Raw genomic sequence first — 20576 nt, forward strand, 5'->3', positions numbered from 1 at the left:
AGCAAGTGGTTATAAAGGAATTAACTCAAGTAGAATAGATTCTAAGAGAATGCAAATAGTGTAATTCTTAAACAAACAAACACCCCCCCTCCCAAACACCTAAGTCAAAGCCCAACAAAATAAGTACCAGGAAATGGATACTTACAAGAGGGTAAGGTGGAGCCATGGGGACAAGGGATAGAAGAGGTAAGGGTGTAAGAGAGGAGAATACAGGCAAAAAAAAAAAATCATTGTATATACCACATAATTGAGAAATGTAAGGGAAGGAATGGGCTCAAGGAGGGTGAAGATGTTGAAGGGATGACACAGATCAAGATGAGTTGTACACATAAACTGCTTTGTTAAAGGCAAAAATTATTAAATACATTACCTAAAATTAAGATAAGGAAAGTGTGGGTTGGGATGGGTGAGTGAGGATATTGAAAGGGTAACAATCAAATGTATTGCACTCATAAACTGCTTTGGTGAATGGCAATTTGCACAACTATTTAAAATATCTTAAACAACTTCAAAAATTATATGCATTAATAAATTTATTTATTTGTTTGTTTATTTATTTATTTTTGGTCAATCATTGGGCTTGAACTATGGGCCTGAGCATTGTCCCTCAGCTCTTCAGCTCAAGGCTCGCACTCTACTACTTGAGCCACAGTGCTACATCAGGTTGGTTTTCTGGTGGCTTATTGGAGATAAGAGTTTGACAGCCTTTCCTGCCTGGGCTGGCTTTGACCACCAACCTCAGATCCTCCTCCTGAGTAGCTAGGATTACAGGCATGGAGCCACCAGTGCCCAGCTATACGTTAGTAAAATATTTGAACAAAGTTGTATACTTATATGTTTTCTGTTTATTCTTAACCTGCAAATTATACATGCTTTTCTACTCATATTCCAAAATACTATGCATATTTGATATTAAAATTCTAAACTCATATGTTTCCCTATTCACTCATTTATATAGTTTTATATATGAGTGAATTCATTTTAGGAAAAGTTTGAATGATTGCCCTTTCAGTTCGGTACTAAAGTAATTTCAAACCTAAAATTAAGCTTATGAATCTCAAAAAATATTTACTAAATGTTATGTCAACATTACCAATAGCATAAGAACTGATATGTGATTATAAATGCACATGAAAGATAATAATTCTATATAACATCTGAAAGAAATCATATGATAGAAACATGGTTATTTGGATTAACATGTAGAAATGGAATTTCAATAAGAAACTTCAGGGCTCCAACAACCAGCTATTATATTTTTTTAAATAAAACAACAGGGGAGAAAAATGTAATTTACCTTTCACAAATTTTAGTTTTGAAGAATCTGCTTTGCAATGTTTGAAGTGAATGTATATTTAGACAGTAACAATATCTATTTTAGTCACATCATTACCTTCTTACCTTGATGAGTTCATAGTTTAAAAATAGCTATATGTCAAAGGAGGAGGCTACAATGCTTGATAAGAAATGTACTCACTATCTTGCCTATGTAATTGTAACCCCACTATACAGTATTTTCACAATAAAAAAATAAAAATTAAAAAAATAGCTATACATTATTTTCCTAATTTATTTTAAATATGAAGATTCTAAGGCTACCTTTATAATCATTTAGACTCTAGGGGTATGAAACATCCATGTTTTTGTGATTTAATATTCAAATTATTCTCTCACTGGAGTTTGAATTTTAATAAAACGTCAATGTAAGTAGTATATATTATGTGAAAAATAGTTTTCCTGGTATTCGCCCTTTAGAATAGTATTTGATTTCTCTTATTGAAGCAGAGCAGCTAGAAAATATGAGATAGCATGTTGGAGCTGAAACATAATGAAATAAACATATCTCATCAACAAAAATCATTCCTTGCTAATGCTTACTATGGTACATAATCTGTACTGTGTTATATATAGATAAATTGCTTGCAATAAACTATAACATAATGCATATTTAAGACTGTAGTTTTGTTATATGTTGTTTAATACACTTTAATCTACGAGTAAATTCTATATGAAAATAAAAATGGGCTGCTGGATGAAGTTCCTTTACCAGAATAATATTACTTTTTAAGTAATTAAGGACATAGAAATTTGAGCTTGTCAAAAGTTTAGTGATATAGTTAGTAGCTGATATTTATGTAGTATTTACCTCTGCACTAGGCATTATTTTATTCACTTTATACACATACTTGGTACCCGAATTAAGTGACTACTATTGTTTTTTATAATTGAAATGTGAGGAAACAGGCACTGAGAGTCTTCATATAACATACCAAAGATATAGCTAGTTTGTGACAGCAGGAGTAGAATGGGAATCCAGACTTTCTGGCTTTCTTGTTATTAATTACTACTCTACAGCTATTCTCAGCACAATTTGCTTTTGAAGGCTGTAAAATAGTTATTCTTTTTTGTAAAGAATATAATGAGGAAAATAAGATTTTATAATTTTTATAATTTATAATTTTTATAATTTATATAATTACTAATTATAAATAAGTTTTTATTGTGAAAATACTGTACAGAGGGGTTTCAGTTGCATGAGCAAGGTAATGAATTAATTTCTTATCAAGCACTGTTGCCTCCTCCTTTGTTTTTCCCCTACCATACCTTCCCTCCCACCCCCACAACTACACTCCCCCGCACCTAAATTGTAAAGTTTGTTTTTCAACATAGTGTCTTGTACGTCTCATTGTTGCAACGGGTCAACCTGTATCCCTATTTAAACATTTTGTTTTTGTCCCTTCCCCTCCCCAAATTATACCAACATCAAGTACAGTGACAACAGGGGTTATAACATGGGGGAGGGCCATACAAAGCAACAAAAACATCAAGTGTACCTTTTAAATACTTTATCTTATCTAGTCATATGTACATAGCTTTTGACCTTTTCTACTTGTTCCAGACATATACTAGTTATTGCGAATAAGGGAAACCATGGGACCTATGTTTCTTTGGGCCTGGTTTCTTCACATTATATATTTTTTCCAAGTCTTTCCATTTCCTAATAAATGGGGCGATGTCATTCTTTCTAAGGAAGGCATAGAAATCCTGTGTGTGTGTGTGTGTGTGTGTACCACATTTTCTTGATCCATCCATCTACTGAGGGGCATCTGGGTAGGTTCCATATCTTAACTATGGTAAATAATGTTGCAATAAACATAGTTGTGCTGGTAGCTTTAGAGTGGTCTTGTTTGTGATCATTGACACAGGCCAAATTTTTCTCAATCGAGACCCAGAAACACAACAAATCAAAGAAAGGTTGGAGAAATGGGCTTGCATGAAACTGCAGAGCTTCTTTATGGCAAAGGATGTAGCTAGCAAGATCAATAGAAAACCCATGGATTAGGAGAAGATCATCACTAACCATACAGCGGATAAGGGACTCATATTTAAAATATCCCCCAACAACAAACACTCAAAGAAACAACTGCCCAATAAATAAGTGGGCTAAAGACTTAAAAAGAAACTTCTCTGAAGAGGAAATAGGAATGGCCAATAGACATATGAAGAAATGCTCAATCTCCCTATCCATAAAAGTAATGTAAATCAAAACAACATTGAGATTCTACCTTACCCCAGTTAGAATGGCTATAATCAAGAACTCTAATAACAACAGATGCTGGAGGGGATGTGGACAGAAGGGAACCTACTGCATTGCTGGTGGGAGTGTAAACTTGTTCAGCCACTTTGGAAAGCAGTATGGAGGTTCCTCAAGAAAACTCCACATAGAGCTCCGCTATGACTCAGCAATCCCACTTTTTGGCATTTACCCTAATTAATCTTTTTTAAAATTTATAATTTATAAAATTTTTATATTTTATGAGTGATGCTGTTCAAAATCAGTTAGACCAAATCACTTCTTTTAACAAATTTATACTTTAGTAAAGAAAAGAGAAGTACCATATAAAAGTTAAGTTAAAAGGATCTTTTAATTAGATAAATCTAGTTTTGCTATGGTAATTAACTCCATATCTCAGTTTAGCCCTACTGTCACATGAACCAAAGACTCTTCAGGACAGTTATACCCCATACAGGGACTCATCAGCTGAAATGTTTCTCTGCCAGGTCCACCCTGTCACTGCATATAACTTCTGTTATTATCAAAACAAGGGAATAGAAGAACATAAACAACTCACATCCTCTCTTCTGTGCTTCAACTTTGAAATAGTATATTTCAGTCTGTTTATACCCTGTTGATTAATGACCTGCCTTCATCTGCAAAGGAGCTAGAAAATGTCAGACAGCTTTTTGTTTTGCTAAGCAATAAATATTATGTATAGTCAATTGGAGCAGAATGAGAATCAGGCAAGTTAGTTTAGATCCTATAGGAATTGACTGGATATGGCAGAAAAGTATTGATAGAAGATGGTGAAGTTAAATGAGGAATATGAAATAAAAGGTTCTGAACACCCTGTAAGAAGTTGTAGCAGTACTGTAGGGAGTTCAGTACCATGGAGAGTACCTGTCATTTCAATTACTACGATGATCTGTGATGTAAATTCTAATAACTTTTTGTCAGCAGTTCTTCCAATAAGTACTTGTTATATATTTCTAATTGATTATGTGGATAAACATTACAACATAATTTCACACACAAGTGGGAAGACAACTCCCTGTAATACAATGAGTAGATCCAATTTCTCAGAGGGGTTGATTTATGATCTCATTATGATAAGTGGGGTTTGGCCAGGCCCAAGGGCAAAAATGAAAATTTGAGCCAGATAGTAAACATATTCTTCTGTTTGAATTTTTTGACAACTTTTCAAAATATAAAACCATCATTGCCTCAAAGTTTATTTTTTTAAAGCAAGATTATGCTCCAGATTTTATCTTTAAGCCATAATTTGCTGACCCCTGGTCCAGGCAGAGAAAGCAATAAGACAGTATTGGGGACAGTGGGAAAGAAAGAGGGTACAGTTGTAAAAATCTTAAAGTAAGAACAGAAGGTATAGATGACTGACTGTGGTGGGGGACACTTTAGTTGACAGTGACTGAGATGAGATAGGAATGCAACAGCTATGCTAACGTTATGTTAACTCGTTGATGCTTAGCCTTTACTGGGGACTCAGATGGTTAACATGTGCCATTTACTTCAGAGCCACCCCTTCTGGGATCAGAAATCATAGGCATGTTTTCTGGATATGATTTCTTGTGAAGTCTGTGAAGCCATCCAGAAAAGGGTATGGGGGGCTTTGGCTGCTCCCCATTGAGTAGATAGCAGCCTTATCTTTACTGTTGTACAATGTTCATTCAAGGTAAGGGTAAAGAACTAAATCTATAGTTTCATGGACATAGTTATAAAAAGCTATATACTTTGAAAACTGTCCATTACTTTAGTTGCTTTTGGAATAAAAAATCCAGAACTTCTTAAACTTCGAACTCACTCTTTATGTTATGCATATCACATGAGATTGCCCAATCTTTTAATATAGTTTCCTGTATTGTGAATAGTACTTTCTACAAATAGAATTCCCACACCTCCTTCCTTTCTAGGGTGCAGGCATGTAACCTAGTTTCTACCCTCATCAGCATGGAGAAATGAGGTGTGCAATATGCAGTGGGTATTGAAGTGTATTGTGTATTGCAATATGAAATGTAGAATAACCAGTATGGGGAGGTCAATAGTCTGAGAAATTCCTAATTGAAAAGTTCTTGTTTGGGGAAAATAGCTGCAGTGTAGATTCTTGGTATTTTTTAGTCCAAATATGGTTGGCATCAAGAAGTAGGGAGTGGCAGCTTCTGGTTTTGTATTGGACTAGTCCCATGATGTGGGATGCATTTCTGGTCTACAGCATTCCTTCTTTAGAATTCACAGAGCAGTCATGTTGTACCTGCTGGGATTACTGCAATATTATAGTATATGCATCACAATTGAGAATGTCACTGGATATGCCTATGGCTTTTGCTATATAATACTATTTTATATAAAATTCCATGGGGACAATTAGGAAATTTATTTAAAGAGGCTGTTAGAGAAATTATAGTTTTTAAAGATTGAGGAATATTTTCATAGACTATATGTTTGCTTCACAGATGTCAGTCTGCATTGAGCCTCTCTGGAGTTTGACAAGGGTTAGCATGCCTCTTATCTGTCACTTAGCCTGTGTGGTCTCGTTTTACTTATTTAATGTCTTCACTAATTGTGTATAATCAATTAGAGCAGAATAGAAGTCTTGATTAAATGTAATAAACCCACAGAAATGCCAGTCATTCATATGAATTTTAGCTTTTAATTTTTACAAGGGAACAAATTTTTTACATTTTACATTATTGTAAAGATGCTGTACAGAGGGGTTACAGTTACATGACTAAGGCAATTAGTACATTTCTTGTCAAGCATTGTTACTCCTTCCTTGTTCTCCCACTATCCCTTCCCTCTTCTACTTCCCTCACTCCACAACCACCGCCCACCCACAAGTTGTAAAGTTTGTTTCCAGTATGGTGTCTTGTGAGCATCATTGTTGCAATGGGTCATCCTGTGTACTTGTTTCAGCATTTTGTTATTTCCCTTCCCCTCCCCAAATTAGACAATTGTATATAGAAGATGCAGGGTACCAAAATCAAGTACAAGTGACAACAGGAGTTATGCCATGGGGGCGGGGGGCAGAGAACATACAAAGGAAACAAAAAAATCACATAGTACATTAAAAACAAAAACAACAAAGAAAGACCTCTTGTGTCCATATCTTAGGGTTCATTTCACTAAGCATCATCTTATATGGTCATATGTACATAGCTTTTGAGCTTTCTGCTTATCTGATAAAATTATCCTAGACATATATTAATTATTGCAAAGAGGGAAACCTTGGGACCTATATTTCTTTTGGTCTGGCTTACTAATAGACAAGGGCCTCATACCTAAAATATACTTAGAACTAAAAAAAATAAATCCCCCCAAAACAATCCTCAAAGAAACAACCGCCCCATTAATAAGTGGGCTAAAGACTTAATGAGCAACTTCTCTGAAGAAGAAATGAGAATGACCAATAGACACATGAAGAAATGCTCAACTTCTCTGGCCATAAAAGAAATGCAAAACCACATTGAGATTTCACCTCACTCCAGTTAGAATGGCTATAATCAAGAAATCTAATAAGAACAGATGCTGGAAGGGATATGGCCAAAAAGTAACCCTACTGCATTGTTTGTGGGAGTGTAAATTTGTTCAACTTTGGAATGCAGTTTGGAGGTTCCTCAAAAGACTCTACATAGAGCTCCCCTATGACCCAGCAATCCCATTTTTGGGCATTTACCCAAATGATCACAAATAAGGCCTTACTAAAGCTACCAGCACAACTATGTTTATCACAGCACTATTCACCATATTAAGATATAGAACCAACCCAGATTCCCCTCAGTAGATGAATGGATCAAGAAAATGTCACACACACACACACAGCCACATATTAAAATTGCTCCTGTGACTTCAGATAGTTTAGGTAACTTACTCAAGATTGTACTATCAAAATGTGACAATACTGGCTGCAAGTTACTAGTGGTCAGTCACATGATCAATGGCTTGAACAAGTTAACCTCTTTAAGCATCTATAAAATAAGGATTATAAGGAACCATTCTCAGCATTTTTGTTTTTTTTTCCGGTCCAATCATGGGGCCTGAACTCTGGGCCTGGGCACTGTCTTTCAGCTCTTCAGCTCAAGGCTAGCGTTCAACCACTTGATCCACAGCACCACTTCCGGCTGTTTTCTTTTTGCTTATGTGGTACTAGGAATCGAACTCAGGGCCTCACGCATGCAAGGCAAGCACTCTACCACTGAGCCACCTTTCCAGTCCCATTGTCAGCATTTTTAAATGAGTATATGAATGGTTCTTTGTAAAGGTACTCTAATCTTTATGTCATTAACTCTTGGGCAAATGTGAACTGTTATCATTTTACCAAGATCTTCCTGATTTCCCTTTTTTAAATACAGGATAAGGGGAAGTTTGAACCCAGATGCTGAATAGTAGTTTTGATATTGCAGTAAATTTTCAGATAGGCAAGTAGCCATTTCTTTGGTAGTGAGGAAAGGGAAGAGACGGGCTTGAGAATATTTTAGGGCCTGAAGTTATTTCAACAAGGCAACAATATTTTGGTTTTTGTTTTGTTTTAAAGAAAGCCCTACAGAGGCTCGTTGTAGCTACCTACATGGCTTAGGTTTATATTTCAAGGGTCTTCTCCACATTGGCTTCCTGTGCCTCTATGTGACTAAAACACAACTCCTAAATTGGAAGTTGAGTTGTAATTCTAGCCCAAACTAGAGCAGGTCACAGTATCTGGTAACAAGTGTGGAGGCAAAATATAGTTCTGGACGTGGTAGTCAGTGTGGTTATTTTATGGAGAAACTAGGGGCAGGCATTGAGATTAAAGGATGGAGGGGAAAGTATGTGGTGTTAAGGAGAATGTGACAGAGGTAAGCTTTGGTCTAGTAGATCAGAGTCTTAGCTAAAGACAGTGCAGAATCCACATACTTCTTTGGAAAGGATGCTGCTTTATAACAGAGACACAAGTGTAACTGGGTAGCTATTCTCTATTAGGAAACAAATTTTGGCTTGAAGTTATCCGACTCAAATCTCTATGTAACTCAGAGATGTGTCTTTTAAGAGAACAAATAGTATCCAATAAGTGAGAGGATATTAGTGAGAGGATAAGAGAGGGGAACCCGATATTGTACCTAGAGGAAGGGCTCTCTTTCTGCTCTTCAGTTTTACTGCATCACTGCATTTGGATATGATTTGATTAGATCAGGACTTGGGTTTGTCCCAGAACTGAGGTAGTGCTATGTAAGGATTTATGGATTGGGAGTGCATGGACCGTGCAATATAGAAAATGAACCTGTGTTTAGATGTCATTTGCTAGCTCTTTTATTTTTGGTAAATCACTTAATTTCCCTGTGCTTTGGTTCCTTAATCTCAGAAATGGGAGCAGTAATAATAGCCAAAATATTTAACACAGTGTGCTATGTGCTAATTTAATTTTCACAGCTAATCTGTTATTGTTATTTCCATCTTTCTGATGACGATCAGAGAGGTTGGGTGACCTGCCCAAAATTCCATGGCTTCTTGGCAGGAGAGCAGGGATCTAACCACAGGCAGACTGCCCTGAAGCCTTTGCTCTCAACCTTTCTTCTGGTAGTAGTAACATAATAATTTATGTAAACCTGAGCACAGAGAAAGCATTCAATAGACCTAAGTGTTGGAGAGATGAATGGGAAGAAAATCAGCAAGAATACTGCTGGGTAACTTTGTAGTTGTGATGAGTGAGGAAAGAATTGGGTTTATTGAGAATAGGTTCTATTACTATTAGTGACAAAGGATATGGCAATCATGTAGACCCTCAATCATCTGTAACATGTCCATAGTACATAGTTACAGAATAATTTTTAAAAGATGTTAATAAGTCTTTTATATCTTAGTCCTAAATCTGAACCCCAAATGCTTTCAATCTAATGCTTTAGGAAATACACATACACAGTGTCCCAGTGTGTACATGAGAGTGTATGCATGTACTGTTTACTATTTTGTAGTATACTCTTGGAGAAAAATACTTTCCATATCTCTTTATCAGGCTGCTCCCTCACAGAAAGCAATAGGGTGTGTTCCAGAAAGTTCTGTGATACATTCAGTCTATAAAATCACATTTGGTTTTGTTGAAATGTTTGAATATATTGACCTAGAAAAGAAAACATATAATAGACAAACCAATTTCTGTAACAAATGCTTATATTGGAATTTATTGGAGAATGACATTAACAGTAAAGAATGAGAAAAGGAACTCTATAACTCTCTTTCATTTATAAATAAAACACTGACTTTCCAAAGTCAATTTTTAGAATAACATTTTTGATGAGCTGATGCAAATCCTTCAATATCAGTTTAGAAAAGGCAAATGATGAGAATAAAAGGAAGTAGAAATCAACTTAAATGTTAGCCATTCTCATTTCATATTTCTTCAGTACATGTAATTCTGCATTTTTACTAAGCTTCATCACAAAACATTTTCTCTTTAGTGAAAGTGTTTAAATGATACCACTTTTAAAAGTTCATCATTTTTATATATGCTAGTTACATTTTTCACTTGGCAAAAATCTTTAGATTTAATGTACTTGCTCTTCATTTAGTAGTATCCCACTGACAGAAATGTTAGTTTAACATAACCATGGTAAATTAAATTACACAAAATCATAGGACTTCTCATTACATTTCTGAAGACCCAAGATATGCCCCTGAAAAGCATAGAGACATATTCCTAAGGGAAAATGGGTTCACACAAGGTTTAGTCACAAACTTAAAATAACTGAAGACTTGTCAAGGAAATTGACATCCCAGAAGGCACAGAAATGTGCATTACTGTCTTAAAAAGGATCATGGAAGCAACTTTAGAATAATTAAAGATATCGTGAAACTGATCTTGCAGAAGTTAATGGGGATAAAGAAAACTGTTGTAGATCCCTGTCCTCCTACTACAAGTTCCATCAGGAAGGCAAATATTGGATATTTGTAAACAATAACCTAATTATTTTTCAGCAATGAATGCTAAGAACCATGTTTTGTCAAGGAATAGTTATCTTAAAGAACTATATTGGATGTTAATATAGACATTGTAGCTAGTTTATGAGTATTCTGTTTTTCAGCTGTGTATGCACACAATACTTAAAGATGAAATGTTTTTATAAGCTTGATACTTTAACCTCTTGGTAAAATCATTACAGTTATCTAGTTAGTATAACTCCACAGTTTGAGGGATATATAGTTTTTGCCCTAAGTTAAATCAAAAAAGGTATATGGAATATGTTGACTTTCTCTCAGAGTCTAGTTATCTTGGAAAGCCGTTACAGTGTCTTCTCTGGGAAGAAATTCTTGGCAAAAATTTTTGTAGGACAAATCAAATACATAGCCATACATTGAACATGAAAATCTTTTATTAAAACAGTGATATACCAAGACAATATGTTGGAAATGATCTGTACAACTTGGGGGTTCAGGGGGAGGGAAGTAGGAGAAAAATGAGTTTGACAAGAAATGTACTTATTACCTTAGTTATGTAACTATAACCCCTCTGTACATCACCTTGACAATAAAAAATACTTTAAAAATGAAAAAACTATAGTATACACATGTATATTTTATTTGTGCATATATCACCTTGAGAAACACTTTGTTTAAAAAATCATTTTATAAGCCAGGCACTGGTGGCTCACTCCTGTAAACCTAGCTACTCTGGAGGCTGAGATCTGAGGATTGTAATTCAAAGCCAGCCCAGGCAGGAAAGGTCGAGAGACTCTTATCTCCAATAAACCACTCAGAAAACAGGAAGTGGTGCTGTGGTGTTAGCCTGGAGCTGAAGAGCTGAGGGACAGTGCCCAAGCCCAGAGTTCAAGCCCCACGACTGACAAAAAAACAAAAACACACCTCATTTTATTAGGCCTTGTTTTCCTTTTCCAAATAATAATCAAAACTCAACATAGATTCTATTACCCAGCATGCAACAAGAAAGAACCAATGTAAATTTAAATTCATTATCATATTGAAATTTCAATCATCTCAAGAATAGGATTCCAACTTACATATATTAATTAGGTGTTAGATGTCTTTCATGAAACAAAAGGCATTAGAATCATCATTGTGGTGAGTATGGTAAATTTTGTTTTATAGAACAATTGAAGCAATTCTGACTGCTCTCATTCCCTTATTTTTCAGTTTCTGCACATAACTTCTACTTCTGCCTTTGTACAACCTCCTCCCAGTCCTTCTTCTGTTCATTCCAATTTACTCAGAGAGCTATGGAGCTGAAATGGGTCTTAGTGATCATGGACAGCATTTCACAAATGTCAGAATGAAGCTTGCAGGGCACATTGACAAAGGTCAGACATGTGCATGCAGGCCTGAGGACACAGTCTCTTGATTATATACTTCCTTGGGCTTCCTGTAAATAAAGGCTAATATGGGAATTATGCTTTTCCTTCCTTCAGGACTTTGGCCCATCTCACACTTCAGTTGAACTATTTCTGACTATGCAGCAAGGGCACAGATTGGAATCCAGGCCACTGAGCCCACTGCATGATTCTGAGCAAGTTTTTTTAATCTATTTTCTCATTGCCCTCATCAGTAAAATGGAGAGGATAGCAGCATTTTTCTTTATTAATATAAATATTAATATTTATTAACATGTAGGGCCAAGTCATAATTACTAATCAGAAAGCATTAGTTGTCATTAACTTATTTGTCTATAGGAATAACTTTTTTTTATTCCTGATTTGTGGTGTTCACCAATGCAGCTCAGCTCATACTTGTTTTCTAGCAGATTTATTTACAATGTTAGTTTATGCCAGTTCTTTTCCCAGAAGAAGTCATTTCAGAGTAGTCTGTCTCCTATATTTCTTTTATATATTTCCATCAAACACCAATGTTTGACAGAACATAGGGATTCTGTACTCAATTTTTTTTCCTGATGGCTGATACTTAAATGAATAGATTCTTAGTAGTTCCAACTGACTAAAATTTAAATGTTTTCAAGAAAAGGCTAATTACAATGTGGTAGCAGTGTAATATGCCACTATTCTGTGTTAAAAACAACAACAGTACCAAAGACCAGCATACACTCATAGTGTCTGAAGGTCCATAGAATGTTGCAAAGACTATGTGCTTAGATGGGTTTAGGAGTCGTGAGGAGGAAAAGATGAGATACTTTGCATTACTACCAGGGTCATTGTTGAGTCCTTTCAAATTTAAATTGGTATTATGATGACATGAATAGTATTATTTTAATTCCAGAACACTGAACATTTTATTAAGGCACATTTTTTTGAAGTCAACTTTATTCTGAGATGACATGATCCCATATATAGGAAACCCCAAGGAATCCACAAAATCTCTTAACAAATAAGGTACTAAACAGAGCTGAAAAACAAATTCAGATAAAGCTAATGAACCAATTCAGAGTTAAGGCACATTTTTAAGGCAAATTCTTAGGTACATACTAGTATTGTTGATTGAGTTTTTAAATCTCAGTATCTATGCTATTTCCAAGACTACTTAATTTAGAATCCCTGGGTACTAGGTGCTAGGTTACTGGAGTGCAAGAATGTTATTCTGTGGCATACTGACCTGGGGTGGGGCATTAGGTAGTCACCTAAAAAGCTTGAGTCAAGTAAAATACAGCCTAGACACTGATTCACTTCCTAAGAAGACTTCTAAGGACTGGAGAAATATTTGACCAACAATCTTGTTACCAAGGCTGTAAAACTTTATAATTTATTTGAGTCATTTCTTTTCCCACAAAACTGTGGCTAGAACTTATGTTTTGCTTTGTGGTCAGGCTGACTTCTAAAGATGTATCATTTTCCATATACTAGAGCCCTGCTTTATGCCAGACCAGAAGGGAATGGCAATTCTTGAGTCATTGCAATTGAGTCTGTTATAAGATCGTTGGTTTCCTGGGAAGTCTCATATTCTTTTAATCTGTGATTTACCGATTGATGATTTTTTTTCTTAGATGAAGCTTAAAAAAAGAAACATTGCCAAGCACCATGGCATATACCTCTAATCTAGCTACTCAGCTGAGATCTGAATATTAAGGTTTGAAGCCAGACTAAGTAGGAAAGTCTATAAGACTCTTATCTCCAACTAACCACCAAAAAAGCTGGAAGTGGAGTTATGATTCAAGTGGTAGCACTAGCTCAGGGACAGTGTCTCAGCCCTGAGTTTAAACCCCAGGACTACCCCAAAATAAATAAATAGATAAATAAAATAAATAATACCTTGAGTGAAAAAACATCATTTGTACATGTCAAATATAGATTTGCTCTTCTGTTTCTTAAAGCAATTATAAACTATTTTGAGCTACTTTATTTTGTAGTAGAGAATTTTGTTTTGCTATTTAATGTGATATATGCTACTATTTCTTTTTGTGGGCATGCATGTGTTGGTCCTGGGGCTTGAACTCAGGGCCTGAGTGCTGTCCCTGATCTTCTTTTTTGGTCAAGGAACACTCTACTACTTGAACTACGCACTACTTCCAGCTTTTTCTGTAGCTTATTGGAGATGAGTTTCATGGATTTTTCTGCTTGGGCTGGCTTTGAGCCACAATCCTCACATTCCAGCCTCCTTAGTAACTAGATATGCTACTCTCTTTTTTTCTTTTGGTTGGTTGTGGGGCTTGAATTCTGGGCCTGGGCACTGTCCCTCAACTCTTCAGCTCCAGGCTAGCACTCTATTGCTTAAGCCACAGTGCCACTTCTGGTTTTCTGGTGGTTAATTGTAGATAAGTGTCTTACAGATTTTCTTGCCTGGGCTGGCTTTGAACTGTGATCCTTAGATTTCAGCCTCCTGAGTAGCTATGATTACAAGCATGACCCACCAGTGCTCAGCTCTTTCTTAAATCTTTATTTTTAAAGCTACTTATGTATACAATCAAAAAAGATTTCTCAATTGTTTTTGATAATATTACACATTGTGATAGGTGATTAAATATAAAAGATTAAAGACAAGCTGGGAGCTGGTGGCTCACATATGTAATTTTAGTCTCTCAGGAAGCTATCTGAGGATCATGGTTCACCGCCAACCTGGCAGGTAAAGCCTGTGAGACTATTATCTCCAAAAAAACACCAGAAAAGCAGAAGTGGAGCTGTGGCTCAAAGTGGTAGAAACATTAGCCTTGAGTAAAAAATCGCTCTGGCACAGTGCCCATGCCCTGGGTTCAAGCCCCACAGCTGACAAAAAACAAACAACAAAACTAGAACACTGGGAATGGTGGTTCATGCCTGTAATCCTAACTGCCAAGGAGGCTGAGATCTGGATGTTTGTGGTTTGAGGCAGCCTGAGAAGAAAAGTCATGACACTGTCTCCAAACTATTATAAACCTGGACTGACAGAGTGCCTCAAGTAGTAAAAATGCCAATCAAGCAAGGATGAAGCCCTTAGTTCAAACCCCAGTACCAACCACCACCACTACCAAACACCTACAACAAAATGATTAAAGACAAAGTCCTTTCTAGACTACTTTTGAGAGACAATCATGTTCTTGTAAGGTAAGTGGAAAGGAAACGGCCACATTGCTTAGGCAGAAAAGAATTTTGGGAGGGTTAGAGCAACTTGCCAGCCAGTATGAGATGAAGACATGTGGAGAGAGAAGAGAAGGAAAAAGAGAAGAGGAGGGTAATTGTGTTGAGCTGGATGATAAAGAAGAGCCGGGAGGTAGGACCACAGTGGATATGGATGTGACCTCAGCATCAGGAAACCTCCCATGGGCATGACTGGGGAGGTCCAGAATGTGACCTCAGGGAAAGGGTGGTAAATTCTCCCAGGTGTTCTGGTCACCTAGGTAATGCAGGTGCTGGACAGAGATTTCCTACATGGAAAAAAAAGGGGTGGGGGAAGTCTATGTGCAGACTGGTATGGAGAAAAGCAGAAAAGCAGCCCTTCTCCTCCCTGGCCCACCTCCTCCCCACCTATTTGCCTGGTTTGAGGCAGCCTGAGAAGAAAAACAATGAAAATAAATGATCATACATACAACAAAATAAAACTTAGATGCATTAAAGATGAAATTATAAAAATGAATTAGTATAAAGAAATGTAAAAATTTTAAATATCTTGGTAACTGATGAAAACTTTTAGAGGACAGGGATATATAGTAAGTTAAATAATGCATTGACCAATGTTAGATTCTAGAAAATTGTAGATTTTAGACTTCATTTGTGAATTATACAAAACTTAAAATGTAGTGGAATACGTTAAGTGATGTAAATAGGACCCAGAGAAACAAAGAATCCATGTTTTCCCTAACATATGGAAGCTAGATTTAGCTTACAAGCTCATCAATAACTATATTGAACAATATGCGTATACACATGCATCAACTAAAATACAGTAGATTCCATGGAAAGCGCAACTAGTAGAAAGCCAAAATCAAAGCTCTGCAAAATAAAACACCAGGAAGCAGATACTTAAAAGGAGTGGGATGGGGTCAAAGGGAAAGGGGTAGACAAATGAAGAAGAGAAGAGGGAGAAAATGTAGACAAGAATCTAATATATAGCCTATAAAATTCAGAAGAGGGAGGGAAGGAGTGGGTAGTGGAGGGATGAATTAAGAAAAGTTGAAAGAGGTGACATTGATCAAGATACCATGTACTCATAAACTGCTTTGTTAAATGGCATCTTCTTCATACAAACTACCTGAAGATAATTTAAACAAAGCAGAAAATGAATCAAACCTTGATGTAGGATCTATTATGTGGTTAAGAGCAGTTAAGGAAAGAACATTTTAGAGGATACAGTTTGTGTCAAAGAAGAGCAAGGGTTCACTTGAGTGTGTTTAGAGCAAAGGGATAAGCAGGGCAAAGCACAGGTAGTGCCAAAATAACAATTTTTTTAAAAAAAGAATCAGAAGGTTGTAATTTTATTCTATGGATGAGAATCATTCATTCTAGATTTCTGTGATTATGAAAATGTTGTTTTCTACTGTCCAATGAGGAAGCTCCTTGCCATGTATGACTGGCTGTTGAACACTGTTGAATAGAATCATATTGTATAAATATCAGCTGGCAAGAAGAAAATAAAGATTTATTGAGAAGCTACTCATGCTAGATACCACATCTGGTGCTGGCATATGTTCGGGGTCATTTAATTCTCACAACAATGTTTTTAATAGGGGAATGGTATTTCATATTGTAGATAAGAAAACTGATCAGAGAAAATAAATCATTTGACTAAGGCTACATAGTCAATAAACAAGACAATTTTTAAAATTTGATTTTCCACTTTGGGCAATGTTTTTATTTGTTAATAAACTTTTTTATTGTGAAAATACTGTACAGAGGGGTTACAATTACATGGGCAAGATAGTGAGTACATTTCTTATCAAGCATTGTAGCCTCCTCCTTTGATTCCCCTTCCCATCCCTTCCCATCCTCCCCTGCCTCCTCACCCTGTTAATAAACTTTTAAAAATAAGTCTGATTTCATAAAAGAGAGTTCACATGTGCCCTTTGTCCATATGTATGAACTCCCCTTCTACCACAGACATTTTGCTAGATAGTGGTATATTTATTAGGATCAATGAATTTATACCGACACATCATTATTAACCAGAATCAATAGTTTATACTAGAGTTCACTTTTATTTTACATTCTCTGGGTTTTGAAAATCTGTATGTTGACTTCTAACTGTAATTGTCATACTATACATAATTTCCATGTCCTAACATTCTCAGTGTTCTGCTCGTTCCTTTCTCTCTTGCTCCAGCGCCTGGTGCCTAGGTTTTTGTCCTTTTTTTTCCCCCATAGTTTTACCTTTTCTAAGGTAATTGGAATTAAATAGTATGTTATCTATTCAAACTGGCTTCTTTTGTTTGGTAGTTTGAATATTTAAATTCCCTTCATGACTTTTCATGGTTTATTGCTCTCTCTCCTCTCTCTCTTTCTCCCTGCCTTACACCCTCTTTTAGTATACTGAGGTTTAAACTCAAGGCTTGCATTTGCTGCAGGTACTTTACCGCTAAGCCACACCCTCTTTTGCACTGGATGGTATATGCCTGGCTATAACTCATTTATTTTAATGTTAAATGGATAAGATTCCATTGTCTGAATATGCCATAGTTGATCTATTTGCTTTTAAGTTTTAGGTATTATAAACAAAAGTTGCTCTGAGCTTCTACAGCTAGATTTTTTTGTCTAGACATCAGTTTTTCTTTCACTTGGGTAAGTATAAAAGAGAGAAATTTCTGGGTCATAGCACAGTGTCTTTAGTTCTGTAAACCTGCCAAACTCTTTTCAAAGTTTACTTTCTTCCAAACTTCACTCTCTCCCAATTTTTTTTATTCATGCAGTGAATGTAAGTATGAGTTGGTATGGCATGGTATACATCCTTATGAGCATTGGGTCTTGTCAGTGTTAGGGATTTTGGCCATTCTACTAAATATGTAGTGATATTTCATTGTCATTTAAATTTTCAATTTGTTAATGATAACTGATGTTAAACATTTTCCATGTGCTTATGTGTTGTATGTCTTTGGTGAGGTGTCTGTCCAAGTCTTTCCCAATTTTTTAATTATATTGTTTGCTATATGTTTGCTGAGATTTTATTAATATTTTATGTCTTGGTTAAAACTAAGAAGATTACCTTATTTTTAAAAAAAGATAACATGAATCTTCTGATAAGTCAGCTGGGAGTTGATCTGTTTATAGCTATGCTACAGTACTCTCATGGCAAACATAATTAATGTACAGAACATCAACAGGCTGCTCTGAAGGCTGGGATGGTCACCCTGCAATCATGCCTAAACATAGACAATAGCTAGAACGTGGAACAAACCACAAAATGACCAGTATCCTCTCCATGCTAACAGGACTGCTGTTGCTTGCTTGCTCAGCTCCACTCCATTCCTCATACTCTGATATAAAAATCAAGATTCTCAGGAAAAAGTTCCCTTCATTTTGTGACAGTCCCAACCCCTCAAAAGCATCACCTTTCCCAGAAACCTCAACAGGACCAGGGGTTAAAGGAAGTTTCAGAATGCATTGCTTTTGATACTAAAATTGTGAAATTCCAAGACAAACCTGATCTCCCTACTCTTGAGGAAAAACAACACAAACCGACATATTTTAACAAGCCTTTCCTTACACTGCTCAGCAACATGTGGTGTTAGGTCTCCTAGGTTGCAGATAGCTTCATAAAGCTCAATCTTGTTCAACTGAAAGTTGGTCCTGATTGTTTTCTGATGATGGTCAAAGATCAAGCAACAAAATGAAAGCAAACCAATACAGCCAATAGTTTTTTAAGTAGATTATTTCTTAGTGATATTGTTTTAAATGATTAATTTTCTTCCAGCTCTAAAAAGAGAAAAAAATTCCATAATTTAATAGAATCCAAATAACATCATAAATCTTAAAATAAAATATAAATATCCAGAAAAATACCATTATGCCATGTGATAAGAAAGACTTCATTTTGTTTTCTTTATAATGATGACCATTTCTTTCTGTCTGTCAGGGATCATGTCTGAGCACCAGTTTGGTAACCAGTTTATGTGCAGTGTGGTGGCCTCTCACGTGAGTCATCTGCCTACCACCAACCTCAGCTTTGTCTGGATTGCCCCACCCGCTGGCACAGGCTGTGTGAATTTCATGTAAGTACCCAGAGTGTCTGTGACATGCACTGAAGGCAAATACTTACAACATTTCATGGTGTTACATATAGGATAACTATTGAAATATATTATCAATATCCACCTTTAATTAAAACCATTAATTTTAGTGTTAAAAGCCTCAAAAATTTAAAGTAAGTTCAATTTAATTTGCATATGTTTTATAGCCTCCAGATTTCAAAATTGCATTTTAGCTGAAAAGGAAAAGTGAATTGGCAGGGAGAGTGAGGGAATAAGGAGAAATTGTTTAAAGAATGCAAAGATTTATGAAGAAAATTTTTTAGATTTCTATTGTGCTTCTGGATTTTATCAGTAATAATACTATGTATCTAAATTATTGAGCAGTTTCAAATGTGAGAAGTTGTGTATATGCTAATTGTCATGATTTAACCGTTCTACAATGAAATATATCAAAACAGTACATTGTACCCTTAAATACATAGAATTATTTACCAATTTAAAAAAAAGTTGAAAATAATGGAAGAAGTAAATCAATAAGAAAATAGATGTTGAGCAAATGAGATGAAAACAAGTACAAATCATGCTTTAAGGTCATATAGACTGTTGGAAAGATAGCCATCAGTGAATGTATTTTTGAGTTTGATGGTCATTTAGTGACAAGAGGAAAATGTGATCCTTAGATAATTTACAGTGGCCTTAAGTCAGGCATTCTACAGAAATCTAAGGATTCTCTAATAAAGCTTTTATTAAAAAGAAATTGGGAGATACTGTGAGCCATCTTCTTAATAGCATTCTTAGAAAAGTACCACACTACTGGGTGCTGGTGGCTCATGCCAGTAATCCTAGATCATCCGGAGGCTGAGATCTGAGGATTGTGGTTCACAGCCAACCTGGGCAAGAAAGTCTGTGAGACTCTTATCTCCAGTTAGCCACCAGAGGAACCAGAAGTGGTGCTGTGGCTCAAACTGATAGAGTTCTAGCCTTGAGCAAAAAGCTAAAGGACAGCACTCAGGCCCTGAGTTTGAGCCATGACTGACAAAAAAGGAAAAAGAAAAGCACCCCACTATGGCTCCACTTTTCCTGTAGTCTAGAGTCACCATTTTTCATCCTTCAAAATTGACTCTTGTTCTTACCTTTTTGCCCACAGCATTGCTTTTCTTCAAACCTAGGATATCCTACATTTATTTAACCATTGTGTTCTTTATCATCTGTCAGTTCCCCCTAAAATACAAGTTTGTGAAGGCAAGAGGATTGTTTCTGCTTTGGGCCACTGATTTTCCCCAACTATCTAGAATAGTATTTGGCACACAGTAAGCACTTACTACTTTGTTGAATGGATGAATAGGCCAATAGTATAAAGTCACAGGCAGTTCAGAGACAGTTCCATGGAGGCAATTAAACTAAATAGAACTAAAAGGTATCTTGAATGCGTTTCTGTCCCAACCTCCCACTTAGATGTCAAAGTCTCATAAAACCAGTGTA

At 36.0% G+C, this 20576-nt stretch overlaps 1 protein-coding gene across 1 annotated transcript in view; it reads left to right on the forward strand.

Annotated features, from left to right (window-relative positions):
- Positions 1-15102: 15102 nt before the first annotated feature.
- Positions 15103-20576, forward strand: part of Reln (reelin) — a 323527-nt gene continuing 318053 nt past the window's right edge. The window contains exons 1-2 of the mRNA XM_013034723.1: positions 15103-15187; positions 18980-19115. Coding sequence (XP_012890177.1) covers positions 15103-15187; positions 18980-19115 — 221 coding nt within the window. The remainder of the gene's footprint in view (positions 15188-18979; positions 19116-20576) is intronic.

Source organism: Dipodomys ordii, unplaced genomic scaffold (assembly GCF_000151885.1).
Source record: "Dipodomys ordii isolate 6190 unplaced genomic scaffold, Dord_2.0 Scaffold195, whole genome shotgun sequence".
NCBI lineage: Eukaryota > Metazoa > Chordata > Mammalia > Rodentia > Heteromyidae > Dipodomys > Dipodomys ordii.